General features: G+C 42.2%; 2 protein-coding genes across 2 annotated transcripts in view; both read left to right on the top strand.

Annotated features, from left to right (window-relative positions):
- Window positions 1–9,466, top strand: part of itga1 (integrin, alpha 1) — a 39,615-nt gene extending 30,149 nt beyond the window's left edge. The window contains exons 16-30 of the mRNA XM_079179196.1: window positions 72–247; window positions 349–500; window positions 2,122–2,232; window positions 3,255–3,331; window positions 3,611–3,737; window positions 3,822–3,899; window positions 3,990–4,066; window positions 4,167–4,256; window positions 4,938–5,040; window positions 5,157–5,273; window positions 5,393–5,491; window positions 6,226–6,330; window positions 6,453–6,545; window positions 6,658–6,771; window positions 7,391–9,466. Coding sequence (XP_079035322.1) covers window positions 72–247; window positions 349–500; window positions 2,122–2,232; window positions 3,255–3,331; window positions 3,611–3,737; window positions 3,822–3,899; window positions 3,990–4,066; window positions 4,167–4,256; window positions 4,938–5,040; window positions 5,157–5,273; window positions 5,393–5,491; window positions 6,226–6,330; window positions 6,453–6,545; window positions 6,658–6,771; window positions 7,391–7,447 — 1,576 coding nt within the window. The 3' untranslated portion in view covers window positions 7,448–9,466. The remainder of the gene's footprint in view (window positions 1–71; window positions 248–348; window positions 501–2,121; window positions 2,233–3,254; window positions 3,332–3,610; window positions 3,738–3,821; window positions 3,900–3,989; window positions 4,067–4,166; window positions 4,257–4,937; window positions 5,041–5,156; window positions 5,274–5,392; window positions 5,492–6,225; window positions 6,331–6,452; window positions 6,546–6,657; window positions 6,772–7,390) is intronic.
- Window positions 9,467–10,312: 846 nt separating this feature from the next.
- Window positions 10,313–17,322, top strand: kcmf1 (potassium channel modulatory factor 1). The gene is made up of 7 exons (XM_079178509.1): window positions 10,313–10,481; window positions 12,241–12,408; window positions 12,497–12,636; window positions 14,242–14,343; window positions 14,469–14,652; window positions 15,382–15,676; window positions 15,792–17,322. Exons 1-7 carry the CDS (start codon window positions 10,466–10,468, stop codon window positions 16,054–16,056), a joined length of 1,170 nt encoding a protein of 389 aa, XP_079034635.1. The 5' UTR covers window positions 10,313–10,465; the 3' UTR covers window positions 16,057–17,322.
- The last annotated feature ends 35 nt before the right edge of the window (window positions 17,323–17,357 follow it).

Here is a 17,357-nt window from a genome sequence, read left to right on the forward strand (position 1 = left end):
CTCACACACTGCACCAAAAACAACTACAACTATGTTTTCTAGAAGTTGGCATGTCTGTCTCATTTCACCAGGTCCAGAGATGTTGCAGAGCTCCGTGCCAACATGACATTTGACCCTGTTAAAATCAACCTGCAGCAGACTCAGTATCAGTGTGATCGTGGTGGACGCAAATCTGTGTGTGTGACGACGGAGGTGTGTTTTGTCTACGGCATCAAATCTGACAAGCAGGACGTAAACACTGCTGCTGGTGAGCCATTCGGCATCCTATTACTTCGTCTCTATGCCTCCTCACTGTCAGAGTTGTTGTGATTCATTACAACATGTTTTCTTCTGTGTCGTGTGCTGCAGAAATCCGCTACAGTCTGTTTTTGGATGCTCTGCGTGCAAAAGCCAGGGCTTCATTTATTGACTCGGAAGATAAAAGTGATCGCAGGATTACCAGGAGCCTCACCATCAAAGACAAAGAGAGAAAATGTGTGCAAGAGACCTTCATCATGTCGGCAAGTACTCTTATTTTGATGATGTACACATGGGGTTATTTATGGTTTCTTACCTGTACGAAATCAACCCCCAAACTATATTTTTAACCCTCTTTCCATAATACAGAGTCCTTAGATCAACTGAATGAATACAAGTTCTGTGACTTTCATTCATGAAAGGCTTGTTGTGGGAATCTAAATTGTGTTTTGAGCCAGAAAGGAGACAGGACAAAGCTGTGAGAAGTCTCATGCGGAGAAGGAAGACCTTGGTCATAACACGAAACAGACTCGTCCTGATCAAAGCATGCCGAGTACAGCCCCTTGCTGCTCTGAGTTATAAATTATCTGTAGGAACTCGGAGAGTTGAAGATATGAGGAGAGAAGAAGACAAGACAAAAAGAGAGAATGAAAAATGTGACAAAGTTAGGTTCCAAGTCGGGGGAGATTTCTACAAAAGGCCTAACAAACACATCACAGACTGATCATCGTTACAGCTACCCCACCTACTGTCACAATGTGACATTCAATGCCACGCGTACAAAGTTTCTCATTCCAGCCGTTCACTGCAGCAATGGATTTCTCTGATTAGCTGCCTCTAGGCGAGAGAAGGAGGAACTAATCAGTTGAAACAGCTGCTATTGCTGTGTGCTGAGCATGAATACCTGCTCTGTTCTGGTGTGCCAGTATGTGCACAAACTTCCTACATAGTCCAGCGCAGAGAAGTGCACAAAGGGTCAGAAGATTTGTACCACAACAACTTAAGTCCAAGATGGACCAGATGAACCGGATGAACAGAAAGCAGATGTATCTTTAAAGAATCCATGTCCAAAAAGTGCTTCATACTCAGGGTGTGGCTCATGCCTCATTTCTCTTACAGTGTCTAGGTCCAAGTCAGTAATGTGCCTGACTAAAGACGCAGCATGTGTTCCTTATGTTATACTTCTCACGTTTAATCAAAATTTGGCACAGGGTCATATTTACCCCACCATGTCTGTACAGTCCACGCCATACTGCAATGTGAAGCCGTTCCTTCATATGTTGTCTTCATGTTTCAGTCATTTGAAGGCCCTGCCCCCTCACACAGGTTTTTCCAGTTATTGTGGTTGATTAGACCTCTATGGTCACGTCGGTCCGTTGGTCCACCCTTTTGGTCCAGAATTATATATTTCAGCAACTATTTAATGGATTGCCATGAATGTTTGTACAGACATTCATGGTGCCCAGAGGATGAAGCATACTGACTTTGGTGACCCTCTGACTTTTCCTCTACTGCCACCAAGAGCTTAACCTTTGGAATTTTGGGTGAAACAACTATTGGATGGGTTTTGATATAGACATCCATGTCCCGCTAAGGATGAATTGTAATACCTTTTCATCTAGCACCACCATCTTCACTGTGTGAAATATCTAACTCGGGATTACTTCTGACTTGCGTGTTGCTCATTCTTACAGTCTGAATGATATGACGAAGTACAAACAAGAGAGCCAGGGAGCCGTCGATCAGGCATGGCCTGAACAAACCCCACAAAGTCCTGATTAAGGATCTAATCAGCCAAAAACATGTTTACATTGTTTGATCTTTTGTTCCCCTCTCTCTTCTCCTCACCATCCTCTGTCCTGCTCCACTTGTCCCCTTTTACAGACCCGGCTGGACTTCCGAGACCCTCTCATGGTGTCTTTGGAGTTTGGACTTGCTGATGAAGACCAAGGCCCCGTTCTGGATGAAAACCTTCCCAGATCCATCAATAAGACAGTAAGACAGTATTTCATATCACTTGTAAGAGTCTCTCTCAGCACTTTACGTATGAACTGCCAAACAACAGTAAGCAGAAACATTTGAGTCACAGACAGGAAGGATTTGAGCCCGGTCTTAAACATCTGTCTGTCTTTATAATCCCAGAAAGAGAAGTGGGTTGTTCTTGTCTGGCTCCAAACTTGCTGCTGTTACACCACATTAACATCTGCAACAGCTGACTGCCATCATTCAGTGTTTCCTGAAAACTGCATTAGTGTTTCAACACCGAAAATGAGGGCAGTCTTCCCACACTCCCACATGCATAGTTGTTCTAACAAGAGGGTCTCCAGATAAGTGATGCCATGAGTGATGTGTCCAGATAAAGAGGGAACATTTTACATGAGAATTCAGCCCGTAATAAAGAAGGAAATTAAAGCCAAACCGCTCCTCGCTTCTAAACACAGGACCATATATGTGATGTGTTTATGAGCCTTGACACATCCTCAGCGTCAGATACTGTCACAGCAGCAATGCACGCTGCACTCACACAAGCGAGGAAGCGCTATTAGGACCTCAGGACCTCTCCTGTTATTGTTATTGAAAGGAAGAGAAGGGACACAGAAAGGGGAATTCATCAAACGGAAGTTTTTCTTTTTGACATTGTGCTGCATATGATATTCTCTCGTCCTTTCTCAGGAGGGTGGACGCTGTTGATCTTAACAGTCCAGTGGGAGAGCATTGAGAGTGGGAACAAATTTGACTGTGACCCTCAAACGCTCTGTGGGCAAAAGGGAAAGGGAATGAATAACTGGTTAAAAACAATCTTAAAAATGAAATTCCTGCTTCTCCTAGTCCTTTTCATCTGTACGCTGGAGTAAGTTGTAAGTTGCATATTAGACCATGATCAAAGACAAACGTTGGCTTCTAGTGTAAAACTCTGCACATATATGAATCTACAGTGAAACTTCCAAATAAAGTAACAATAAAACATTTCTTTTTCATTGGAGGAGAACTTGAAAATGTTCGTCTCTATCTTATAGATTCCTCTAGTTGACTGTGGAAGCGATGAGAAGTGCATTGCTGACCTCTCTCTCAAAGCAGAGCCTAGTCTCAAAAGGTAAGTGGAATTAGCGTTAAAGAATATGTTCACACTTTTTCAAGTCTGTCTTAAAACAATACTAGCGAATGTTAATTTAAGAATTATTGATCATTGTAAGTTTTCCTCTTGTTGTTATGTAACTGTTGTATACTGACGGCATATCGTGTACTGTATCTAAGTCATAGTGTCTCATAACACAGTTTACATAGTTAATCCTTCCAGTGCATGACTGCACCCTTGTGGAGAGACGTGTGCATCACAGACAAGCGTGCTGACAGTTTTCATTTACTTCTCCAGAATGATGGTCAAAGCCAACAAAGACAAGATCGATGTGAACATCAACATTAGAAACAGCAAGGACAACGCGTACAACACCAAAGTTATCCTCAGCTTCACGCCGAACATCAACTATGTTAAAGTAGAGGTGAGATTTCTAATACTCTGCACCATTTAAGTGTATATGGATTGAAAAGTGTGTCGTGATGTTTGTTTTGTTTTGTGTTATCAGCCGGAGAAAGTGTGCACTCTGAATCACACAAAAGTGGAGTGTGCGGTAGGATACCCCTTCTTAGGAAGTAATGTAGAGGTTAGTACCAGCATATAATATATTCATCAGGCTACATACTACCTGTGCCATGTATAATATGTGTGTCTATCTTTGTGATGTGATCCACAGGAAAATTTCAAAGTGAAATTTGAGGTAAATCCCAAACATATCCAGGGAATAATTCAGATCAATGTGACAGCTACAAGGTGAGAGAATCAGCACGGTATTTTTTTATTTTCAGTTTGAAGCTGTTTGCCTTAAATTGTACAAATTGGAATTGTACAAGTTTGTTTTTTTCCCCCCCAGTGACAGTGAAGAGCTGGCTTCAACCCTGCATGACAACACGGTGCAAATCTCCATCCCTGTGAAGTATGAAGCCGGCCTGATATTCTCAGTGTGAGTGGCTGCACTCCTTACTGATCATGAATACTAATACTACTAAAAGTGGATGCAATAATGGTCTCTATAGTCCTGTCGTGGTGGACATGTTGACTTGTTCTATTCATGTTCATGACATGCCGTCATTACACCTTTGTTAATCAAATCAAAATGTCAAAAATGAAGTCATTTTGGTACCACTATACAACGATATATTAACAATGGACCACAAGACGTCCTGTCACCACCCTCGTCAGTGTTATTTTCAGCCACAACAGGCAGATTTTTTAATTGCAAAAAACCCACTGTACACTATCTGCCCAACACCAAACAGCAGACAGACACATTCAGAGACTAGCTGGTGAACACAGTGGAGCTTTTAGCAGCTAAAGAGACAGATATAGCCCTCTGGAGCTGGTGGAGACCAAAATCAGAGTTAAAAGAGAGTAAATATGGAACTGGACACAAACCCCAAATGTATGATAACATTGCTCTGTATCTGCTGGATGTGTATATATACTGTTTGCAACATATACACTTTTTAAGATGATATTATGTCAGTGTTGTGTCTATAACTCGTTGTGCTTTGGGTGTAATGGTATCTACATTTCATATTAAATGTATAAGCATCTGTCTGTATCTGAAGCTGTGATTCGGAACAAAAAAAACCTAATATGCGTTTGAATTTTTTTTTTTTAGGCGGACTGGGGATGAACACATCGTCGTAAAAGAGGGTGAACAGTATTCTACTGTATTCAATGACACCAGCGTGATCGGAGAGGAGGTCAACATCAGCTACACGGTAACAGAGATCATATGCAGATGGGGTTTGTTTGGGAATCCAGATAAGGTTCAATATTAGTAAAACGAAGGCCTCTTCTCTTCTTCACTCCGCCTCTCCATCTCGCTTCTCCTCAGGTGGAGAAGTCAGGTGATATGGTGTCTCCACCAGTCGACCTTACAGTGACGTATCCTCACCTGTCTCCTCGGCAGAACAACTTACTGTACCTGACACACGTCACCACCAGCCCACAGGTATGAGTACACACACACACACACACACACACACACACACACACACACACACACGTGGACATGCAAGTGGATCTGAACAGATGGACCCAATTTCATATCTGCCTCTCCTTTCTCTGCAGGTGAAATGTGACGCAGCACGTTGGATCAACCCCCACAATATTAACCCGGAAGTTATCAATCCCAATCCAAAGAAAGAAACTCTCAGTGTCTTCCTGCTGGTGAGTGATGAGCCTCTTCGTGGGTTTATTTTCTAAAGACAGATTACCAGTGAAATCAGGCTTTTCAGGAAATTCTGTTTGATAAAGGATGTTTAAGTAAGCCTGGCCTAAGCTACCGTGGAATCTAGTCCCTCCGCACTAACCCGTCCCTGGTCAGGTTGGTTTTCAGGCGTAGCTTCAACTCAGGATTAACCAGTGATGCAGTTAATCTGCCAGACTGAGGTGAACATGGGTCAGTGTATACATGTAGGCCTAAACTACCCTTATTGTATAAATTAGCTCATACTGTATCTTTTTCCTCTGCACAGTACTTAGTTTAAATATACCATGATCATATTAAAGCTAATAAACAACCTTTGCCCATAGCTGTAGTCTCATAATAAGCAACATTTACACAATTTGTTGTCTTTAAATTTCACTTAAACTAAATTTAAAGGGAAAGACAGACAATCTGAAGGTATTCAAACAGTTTTCCACCACTAGGACAAACAAAGTTACATAATCCAATTGATAGAGTTGACAATTTAGTTCATGATGTGAATTATCTTATCTCATAAGATAGGTTATCTGGCTGGAGTCCTATTTAATATTTCAAAGTTGTTTAAATGAATCCTGGTTTGAATTGTTTAGCTTATTCAAAACACAATAAGACCTTCTGTTCTGAGCCACTTCTGTGTGTGTGTGTGTGTGTGTGTCCTTCCTGTCTTACCACATGTGTTTGATTTGCTCTACAGAGCTGTGAAAACCTCTACTGCGCATCATTTAGCTGCTCCATCCCCGAGGCTACGATCAGTCAGGTCAACGTTACATTCCGAGTGTGGAAGCCCACGTTCATCAAGGTAGGTTAACGGGACACGGGGCTGCTTATTTTTGTCTAAGTGAAGAACTGGGAGGCCGAGTGACTAAAAGCGATCTGACAGATGAATAGACAGGAAACGTTTAAAGGAGATTTATCTTACAGGGCGAGTTCTCCAGTCTGTACATGTTGGTGAACGCCACGCTGGGGATCAAAAACACAAACCTGTTTGAACTGAGCAGTGACAGGACCAGAAGTGTAAGTGATCAAGTTTTTTTATTATTTTATTGTGCGCTTACATTGTCATTGAATGCTTGTGTGTGTTTGCACGTGTGTGTATATTTACTCTCTGTATCTGTGTGCCGATCAGGTGAAGATCCAGGTTTCGAAGGAGACCTTAGGAGGAATCCCTATTTGGATCATCATCATCAGCATCCTGATAGGACTGCTGATCTTAGCACTCGTCATCTTCGCTCTCTGGAAGGTAACATATGCATATACATTTAGAGACTGCAGAGTATTTCAGATCTTTAAGTACCTTGTAATATATTGCCAATAGAATATGAAATGTACCACGACTTTAAAGGAGTGGTTAAACATTAGGGGAAGTGAGGTCATTTGAATTCTTACCGACAGATAGATGAGAAGATCGATACCACTTTGCTGTCTGCACGTTAAATATGAAACTACAGGAGTGCTTAGCTTTGTATACACTGGAAATAGAGGGAAACAGCTAGCCTGGCTCTGTGCAAAAGAAAACAAAATCTACCTGCCAGCACATCTAGCGCTCACTGATTAACACTTAACATCTCGTTTTTTAAATCCAGATAAAAAACGTTATGTTAAAAACACAGTTTGCGGTGTTATGAGGGGTTATGTGCTGAATTAATAGTGATGATAAGACTCCTGTCACTGCTCCCAGACAAATAGTTTTGCACATAACAATATTTAGAGTTTCATCTCCTCATCTAAAGTAACTCTCAAAAAGAAAGGGAATAATCATTTTTCCCAAAATGCCGAAAGTATTCCTCTACTATAGACAGTGAACCTTCACATCTGCACAGAGTTACTGTTTTGTAACTTGGAGTTTTGTGATCCTCCAGATGGGCTTCTTCAAGAGAAAATCCAGGGACTACTCAAAGGAGGAAATGATGGACTGAGAGATCCAGACATCCAGCAGCAAGCAGCTCTGTGACCGACCGCTTCCAGAGCCGTCAGGTCGCACAAAGTGACAGGCAGACTTTTAAACAGACAGTCGGACGGACGGAGGAGATGCCACAAGACCCACAGGCACCTCGGTGCTACGACTGCTTACCATTCACCGTTTCCTGTGCAGGCCTGGCTCCAATAATGTTTGCAAATACCTCCCAACCTTTGTCCTTTGATGCCTTGAGCGCGAGGTTCCAACACTGGGGCTTTTCAGGCGGTCTCATCCACAGAGAGTGCTGAGACAGACACTCTCTTATAATTGTATAAAGTCGATGCCACTCACTGTATTTGTAGTATTTGCAAACACTATTTGCTCGAGATCAGCTTTTTATGTGGCGGGTATACAGTATACATCATGTCAGGTCAAGCAGTTCAAGAAGAGGAGCGAGGAAGAAACCATCACTTATCGGGCATCTGTTGGCAAAGTAGCATATATCTGTATTACATACAGCGGTTTTACAAAAACATAAGAGCTACAATAGCTGCACTCCAGCTTTAGAGGAAAAAAGTACTCAGGTTTTTCTGTACGACGATCCAAAGTCGCTAAGCCACCTGACATACTTCATCGTCCAAAGGTCTATTTACTTCTTACATATGTTGGAGCAGCCTGTCTGATAGCTTTATGAAACACTGTACCTTTTAGCATTTTATAGAATTCAGTTTTTGTTTGGTATTTTTGCGGAATTTTAACAATATAAAGTGGCACATCCTTAATCTCAAAATGTTGACTAAAGACACTGACCTGTACACCAGATTTATTTGAAGCAAAAGTGCAGTCTATATGCTTTTATTTTTGTATACATTTATTCTTAGTTAACCAATTCAAAAACAAACAAAACAAAAAAAAACTCGCCCCAACTCCGATGTTAAATGTTTGTAGTTAGTGTCACTGAGAGATACAGAAAGCTGCGCCTTCAAAATCCAAAACTTTGATTGTACTGTAAATATAGGTAGATGCCCAAAAATGTAAAGCTTATAAATGTACATAATTGTGTTTGCTATAATTCATGTAATTTAAGAGATGTTAGCCATAAATCTTTTTTTTTTGTGTGTGTGATCAGTGGTCAGAGAAGACAATTTTGCTCAGGTGCTACAACTATCATGAATGACCACATTAACATTTGACATAGAAGAAAGTTATCTGGCCGATCTCACAAATTTAAAAGCCGATGCAAATATGTAAATATTGTTCTATTTTGATGAGAAAATGAAGGTATAATTATTCTGAACTGAAGATGAGGGTTTGTATCCACTACTTTTGGTTTTATCGGATTGAAAGCCTGGTAAATGGCTGTGTTGAGGTGAGACACGACTGTAGCAAGGTAGAATTTCTTATAATGTAGAAACATATGTCACCAGCAGTCGCCATTCGGTAAATGGGATTCACTGGCCGTTGGATTGTAGTGTAGACAAACTGCAACATGTACACAAAGCATTCGCATACAAAGGCTCAATGTCACCCCATACGTGGTACACCGTACTTTACAAAGTTATTCTTTCAGGTTTTCTGTCTTGTTTTTGTTCAAATATATGATATCGTAATTTGGGGAGACTGGGTTTCTGCCTCTTTCTCGACTTTCTCCCTCACTGTCATACAATACAGCTGAGGGAAGACGGCCGAGAAGAAGAAGAGGCGGCTTTTTGATATGAAGCACTCTCCGCTGTTGACATGAAGCACATGTAATAAATTGTATGTACCGAATGTGTTACTGTTGTTTGGCTACATCAGGCTTATGCACGAGGGCGGAGTCACGAGTCTCTCTTTGTCCCCTTGAGGTAGTCTGGGATTGTTGTTTTTTACACATACACCTCTATTAACTTCTGAGAGGGAGTAAAGGACAAAGTGAGAGTCGTGAGCTCCACCCCAGCCTTCTACACTGCTGTGAAGTCTTCATTGTAATGCACTGGTTTGTCAGACCATACTCGTCCTCATCAGCACAGAAATGAACTGAATCTGAATAAAAAATAAAATACTTTTTACGAAAAAAAGTGCTTGATCATAAGTTCTTCTACTTTTGTTCAGACAATAACATAAATACGATTTGTAATCTGTTTTTTTTATCAACATGTTGCGGCTTTTAGTTCTGTCCATTCAATTAAATCACTGCAGCCTATACACATCTCTCACTCCTGATAATCATCCTTGCATGAAAAGAGTAACTGGTTTACATTTTCTCTCTTGAAATACATGAGCCGACAGTGAGTATTACTTCAGTACATTAGAAATATTACACTTTTACTCCTCTATATTAAATCAACATCTAGTTACTTTGAAGAATAACCTCCACCACTACAACATAATGCTACTTATGTATGAATCCACCCGTAATAAAATTACAATAATTTATAATAATGTAACACATACATTCACTTTTCAAAGTATTCATTGCTGAGAGGTTCAAGAGAAGAAAAGACACAATGGTGGGTCCTCTTGTCTATTTGAAAAGTCTTTAAAATAAGACATTTGATTAGTTAATAGAGGAATTGGGAACTTGGAGCAGAAAAAGTACACATTGGAAAAGTGTATAATTACTTTATGTTAAACATTCGTTTACCTTCTTAGAGGGATATAGAACATTATGCTTATTATAGTTATGTCAAATTTATATATATATATATATATATATATATATTTAAGTATGGGGAGGAAAACATTTTTATTTATAAAATAAAATATATAGGCTACTGTTTGCTATCTGCTGTGAATCCCACTACTTCGTCCGCCACTGGTGGAGTGATTTCAGATTTCATGTAGGAGTGCGCCGCCTACTGGTCACCCCGCAACACTCCGCGATAAGTGACACTCTGGGAGGGGAAGCAGAACAAACTGTAAGCTGCTGGCGGATCCATCTTGCTCGAAAAAGAAGCGAGGGTGAAGGCTTTTCTTCAGTTTAGTCTCTAAAATACTGTATCGGCCCTCGTTAACCGCGCTGGGGAGCCCGAGGAGGGGCTGTGCCGCTGTTTGTAGGATGTCCCGACATGAGGGTGAGTTGATAAACACGTCCACAGCGCACTACTTTACCTGAGCAGCTAGCTCCGCGGCTAGCTTCGCTAAGTGCTTATTCAAGTCAAAGGGGGGGCTGCTGTCGCGCTTTCCGCGGCTTGTTTTCAGGCCGGTCTCAACACACAAGTTGAGCTCTGGCTCAGCTCTATATCTTGTATAATTTACATGAGAAGTAAACGGTTGTAACGTCTCCTAACCCGCTCGCAATGATACGGCAACATTACGGAGCTTAGCCGTTGGTAGGTGCTGCGTTACCTTGCATTAGCTGGGCTAGCGAGCTAATGTGTGCTAACACAAGGAGGCGTCGGTGTAGCTGCGACTTAATGCTGCTTTTACTGGCTCCCAAAACCCCCGTTAGTTGTGTTATATATCCCATGTTAGCGGCACTGACCCTCTGCTTATATGTTATAGGTTACGTGTTAATTCAAGAGCCCGTAGCTCTAATGTTAGCGCCACACTGTCCCGTCTGCACTGTCATCAAGAAGAAAGTCTGAGGCCTCAGACCACAAACCAATCACCAAGTTAGCTAGCTGGCAGGCTACTAGCTAGCTAGGGTTAAGTTACTGTATTTTTTAACTGTAAACCACATGAAAGGGCAAATTCGTCTCTCTCTCCATTCTTCACGTCATTTTAGTTGTAGCAGGCCTGCCATCCTGTTTAATCTACAACGCAAACACGAGACAGCCCAATTAAAAGCAGAGGTATTGCTTAAGTAACTTGCTTTATCTTGAAAGTGTTAGGACAATAAAGGTAACGTCTGGCTACTTTTGTAGGCGTTTAAATTGCCCCCTTGTGGTCAGGCTATAGCCTTTGAGGTGAGTGCATTCTGTTGTCTTTAAGGTAGTGAAAATCCCATGTGCAAGTGGAAGAAGGCGCAGCTTTTAATGCCACTCAGGTGGCACCAATTTTTCTGTTTTTGTCAGCGTCTGCAAAACCTGCTGTTGTGCAGGTGGTATGTGCACATTACCAGTTTATTTATTAATTCATGCATGAGTTTGGTCTATAAATGTGGAGTTTTTCTATTTATGTTTTTAAGCTTTCTGTTGCAAGGCGTCAGATCAGTCTCAACAAAGGGAGCTTTCACAATACTTCCATACCTACAATCCAAGTTTGCCAAATATGTTTTTTTTTCTTCTTTTTTTCCTTCAAAGGAAATTTCTGCAAAGCAGGAGTTGGAATATTGTGTGTAATGGTACCTATGATGTGTCATAGAAAATAACTGGTTGTGTCTGCAGAGTAGTGAGCCAGTGCTGGAATAGTTCTTCACTTGTAATCACATAGTAAAGTAGATACTATTTGATATGATGAAGACTTGAGAAACGGCTGACACTATGTCTGCTGCCTTTGTTGGATCCACTTTACTTTATCTTTACCGATTTGGTTCATATAGATCTAGATAAATGTAAAAAAAAGCAATGTCCCAGTGTGGACAGCTCTATAAATATGTAACAAAAGCTGTGATGTAAAACAGCTTTCAGATGCTTAACGCCGTGTGCCATGCCTCTTGAGTTGTGCCTTTTGAGACCTTGCATGTGAAGTTCACTGGAATGCCAGAGTTCTTCATGGCTGGCACTTGTGGGTTGGTGCCACTCCAAATCACATGCTCATGTAAGTGAGACTGGCCTGCAGAAAGAGATTTGCTTTATCACCGTCGGGCTTGCAGTTATAAAGAATTTATAACTTTATTGTCTGTTTCCCACAAATTTGACTTTACTACATTCCTCTTTTTCTCTTTTGCAGGCGTGAGCTGTGATGCATGTTTGAAAGGGAACTTTAGAGGAAGACGGTTCAAGTGTTTAATTTGCTACGACTACGACCTGTGTGCATCGTGCTACGAGAGCGGAGCCACGACAACGCGACACACCACAGAGCACCCCATGCAGTGTATATTAACCAGGGTAGACTACGGTAAGCAGCTGCCTGAAAGCCCAGAGACAGAAACCTGAATATTGATTAACAAATGGTAACATTTGCTCTGTTAACTGTCCTTTTGCAGACTTGTATTATGGAGGAGACACGTTTTCAGTAGAGCAACCCCAGTCCTTCACATGTCCTTACTGTGGCAAGATGGGCTACACAGAGACGTCCCTACAGGAGCATGTCACCTCCGAACATGCAGAGACTTCCACAGAGGTGGTGAGTATACATGAAGCACACATAACGGCTAAGTTTACTTATACCACGCACTTCCGTACTTTATATTGTAGTCATTAGATTGAGGGTTTTGTTTTTTCTACTCTTGTCTGTTGTCATCACTACAGTTCAGTCTGCTTTTGCTGTTGAGCGCCGCACTCCAGTCGGCTAAAATGACTTCCCAGAATGTACAAGCGGGGGACATTTATGGATTATGGATTTCATGGAGTGTTGTCCACTGCTGAGTAAACTGAACAAAAGGCAGGACAGGGAGGGTCAGACTGTTTCTGACAGTGCTGACACCTGGCCGTCTGGCTGGGGGGGGGGGGGGGGGGGGGTGTCTGTAGCTCCACTAGCATTGATTGGGGGGGGGGGGGGGCCTTGTAGTCCACAGGTTTAGTTTGTGCTCCGGTTACTTGTACCATGGAAACCAAGTTGCTACGCTGCACAGAGTGTGCCTTTGTGTAAAAGGGAGGGGCTTTGTTAAATATGGCTGCCGTTATTCAGTACTTCTTATTGTCAACAAACGGCAGCCGAGCACTGTAGTTTTTAGCAAATGTTACTCAAACAGGAGTAAACGGTGCATTTGTTCGGGACTATTTTAAGCTGTGGATTAATATTTGCATGTTTGGTGCACTAATGAGTATTTACAGCAGGAGGATGGTGTGTGTGGGGGGGATTGACTAAAGTACAGTAGGACGGGTTCATCATAATGAAGAAACATGTCACCCAGTGAAACAATATGGGTCATTGATGTATTTTAAATAGCTTTTAGGCAACAATGGAGCTCTTTGGCTCAGTAGAATAGGATATATTCATTCATTGACCGGGAACATATAGAACAATGCTGTCCTTGTTTTTTGGATCATTTTTCATAGAGGAATCAAAAGACTAAACAACCGATAAATGTTTCTGTAACCTGTTGCTGTGTTTGTATATGGCAGTTAATGCACAGGGTGTCATTTGCTGAGGTTTTACATTAAGAATGTGATGCTCAATAGAGACTGGTGTGTACAGTAAGTGCTTTGATACAAACATGAGAATGTGATGTGTGTAGTAATTCCCTTTATGGACTCGTGGGGAAGTCTTCTGTATGAATAACGTTTTATGGCAGTGTGTGCTGCCTCTTCACCTTTTTTTTCAGTGTGTTTGATTGTTGCTGTGAAAAGTTGATAAATTGCCTCAAGTGATGTCACTTGAGTTGGTGTCATTTGAGGCTCAAGACTGCAAGTCTGAAAAAAAAAAGAAATGATGTGGAGTTAGAAAGAAGTGGGCTTACTAGACCTCTGGAGGCTTGAGGCTACATTAGCGGCTGCTTGCATAACGCATCCCAACCACTAACTGAACTGTCGGTGGTCAAGTTGCATTGTGGGTAATGTGGGCACCAGTTTTGAGTCGGACAGTGTTGTAGGAGCACAATGCTGAGTCTCGTCTTCCTTTTAGCTGACGGTATGATGTAAACATGCCTGTAGTGTAGAACTTTAGTAGTTGAAAGTGACAACATTGTTTAGTACTTCCATATTGTTCCTTTGAGGTTTTTAACACGATTACATTTAGTTCAGGGAGAGAACGTTCATCTCAAGCGGAACCCTCTCACTCTTGTTTCAGATCTGTCCAATATGTGCTGCCTTGCCAGGAGGGGATCCCAACCACGTCACCGACGACTTTACAGCTCACCTCACACTTGAACACAGAGCGCCAAGAGATTTAATATCCTTTCTGTGTCTCCCAGCACCATTGTCAGCACAAAGATTTGTTCGTATGTATTGTTTAAAGAAATGTCGATGCCATGTTTTGTGTCGCGTAACGGCATTTAGCCTTAACGGTCCGTTTACGATGAGTCCAGCAGCGTTCGACATGTACGCAGGATGTTCCACCCTGGACGTGGACTGGGCGGGCCCAGAGCGCGGCGGACTAATATGCACTTTACTAGCGGCTCCACGGGGGGGCTCTCCTCCTCCTCATCACAGAGCTCCACTTACACCCCCAGCAACAGAGAGGCAATGGACCCAATCGCAGGTGAGCACCAGGAGTGTAACGGTATAATAAATAATACAAAGTAATGGTCTTCTCTCACAAATAGAATACAATGGATCCTTCGCTAGTACCATCTGTTGGTCAAAAACTACTTTCCATCAAAACCCCTGCATGTCTCCTAATGTTTCAAACGTTTATACTTTTGTATGCGTTTTATAGTTTGGAGCATTTTTGGATCTCCTTAATGATTGTGCTTTAGTCTTTGTGTGTGTTTTGTCCTTAGGGGCCACCGTAGTTTTGTGACAGCCAAGTGTGTACATCAGCAGAGCTCAAACGGTAGATTGTAGCTTAAACTGCCTTTTCCACGGAGTAGAGTTTCAATATGTCGATCTATATTTCATAGAGTAGTTGTTGTTCAAATTGACTCATGATAATGCGGCATACAAACCAGCATCCTATTACACAAGTTATTTGTCTTTACCCCAAAATAACTGGGTCAAGACAGTTCTATAAAGTCTGTGTTGAGATTGTGTAATCAGTCTATGTTTAAATTTAGTATTAGTGGAATATGTTTTTAAATAGGCTACTTTTTAAGTCCTCATCTTTAGAAAACTAAATCCAGGAAAGAAATCAACCCTCCTCATGAAGGCTCATCATCTTGGTCACTTTCCTCACATCCTCTTACGGGTGTCTACAGCGTTGCCTTCTGAAATCACGACTTCTCTAGAAACGGCAAACACTGACGCCTATTTTTCGTTGCGTCTCCTGCAGAGTTGTTGTCTCAGCTGTCAGGTGTGCGGCGTGCGGCGGGGGGGCAAATAAACTCATCGGGGCCTTCAGCCTCGCAGCTCCAGCAGCTCCAGATGCAACTGCAGCTGGAGCGGCAGCAGGCTCAGGCCGCACGGCAGCAGGTGGAGACGGGCCGCCACGCGACACGGCGTGGCAACAACCAAGGCAACGCCGGTAACGCCATCCCTCCGCCCAACACGGCAACTGCCAACACTGCCGCCATCGGTGAAAACAATCCCTCGTCCTCATCCCACAGCTCCCAGTTCCTATTAGCACGGTGAGTAAGGCCCGTTATCAACAATGATCCTCTGTGAAGAATCTGTCCATCTTTCTACAGTTCTGTTTGTGTATCACGAACGTGTTTAGAATCTGATCTTCCCGGTCTCCTCCAGGTTGAATGACCCTAAGATGTCCGAAGCGGAGCGGCAGTTTCTAGAAGGAGAGCGCGCCGACCGCAGCCTGTTCGTCCAGGAGCTGCTTCTGTCCACGCTGATGCACGAAGAGAGCTCCTCCTCCGACGAGGAGGAGCGCCGAGACTTCGCCGACTTCGGGGCCATGGGCTGCGTGGATATCATGCCTTTAGACGTGGCACTGGAGAACCTCCAGCTTAGAGAGCGCAGCTTTACGGGGAAGGGGCCTCCGCCGCCGCCTCTTTGATGTCCGAGCATCACGCAGACTGTGTCCTCTCTGCTGCAACTGTCAGTGATGGGCAGACAACGGCGGCAGTCCTACCCTCCCCCCCTCCCCTCTCTGTTTTCTGAGTTTGTTTTTTCGGTGATTGTAATTTTAAGGCCTGTCACCATTTTTGTTACATTGTAAACAAAAAATAAATGAGAGCAAGTGGGATAAATGTGCGAGTGCGCAATAGCAACTGAGTGAGCGAGCGAGAGAAGAGAAATCTATAAATATCTATATATATATATATATATATAAAATATATATGAAGTTGATAATCAATCCACATTTCTTTTCTTTATCAGGTAAATGTTACAGGCGGCTGTGCAGACCTTTGCTTCCTGTGACATGCAAACGTCTCTCCGTATAAATCCTCCACATTCAAACGTCCAGAGGGCGAAGGCTCCTCTGGTGAAGCTGCTGTGTGTGTTTATGACTATTAATAAATAAAAAGTGCTTGGATGGGTTACCATAACTACTGCATGCAGTTATTTGCAGCGTGCATGACTTTTAATGACCCCGTCATTAAAACTTTAAAAAACAATATATATATATATATCCCGAAGCTTTTCAACTTTTTAAAATTGATATTTCAAACATGGTTAAGTATTTGGAATTTTACAAAACTGAAATTGAACCTGTAACCACATGTTCTTTAAATGAGTCTATAATGAAGAGAAATCGACTGGCTTCAGCTCCTGAAACACCTTTTTCTCTGAGACGACTGTCTGAATATGTCGACGGCTGCAGAGCCTCCGGTTCAACGCTCGGACCAGAAGAAGAGGGAGCTCGTCTCTGATTTAGTTATTTCTGAGATATTAATGTTTAGTGATTAGCTGTTTAGGCACAGTATACTTTATGATTTATAGATAAGTACAGATGGCCATTGCTCCTTCACAGTAGTTCGTGGAGTTCACTCTGCTTCTGGTCAGACCTTTGCGTGGCCTGTATGGATTTCTTTGCTGGGTAAGAGGAGCGTGACTCTTCACACTCTGCAGTGTTGTTCGTTTTCAAGAAGAAGCGCATTCTTATTCTTATTTTCTTCTGCTAGGCTTAGCACTTTCTATTTATTCACGTTTGTTTTTTTCTTATTCTTTTGAGCCGTGATCCGAGTCATGCCTCTACGTTTACCCTCTGTAAAATACTCTGAGATGTATATGGAATTTGTGCGTTAACTTTCATAATGGTTCCGAGACGTGGGCAGACGTTTTTTTTAAAGATGTAAATTTAGAATACAATAAATATACACTGCGCACAGCTTTTGATGAAACCAAGAGACCATC

The sequence above is a fragment of the Pholis gunnellus genome, assembly GCF_910591455.1.
Source record: "Pholis gunnellus genome assembly, chromosome: 18".
Classification (NCBI taxonomy): Eukaryota; Metazoa; Chordata; class Actinopteri; order Perciformes; family Pholidae; genus Pholis; species Pholis gunnellus.

Bases quoted from the DNA above. Each gene is read 5' to 3' on its own strand.
- kcmf1 (XM_079178509.1), top strand. The intron at 12,409-12,496 runs GTAAGCAGCTGC...GTCCTTTTGCAG, and splicing joins ATTAACCAGGGTAGACTACG to ACTTGTATTATGGAGGAGAC. The intron at 12,637-14,241 runs GTGAGTATACAT...CTCTTGTTTCAG, and splicing joins CAGAGACTTCCACAGAGGTG to ATCTGTCCAATATGTGCTGC.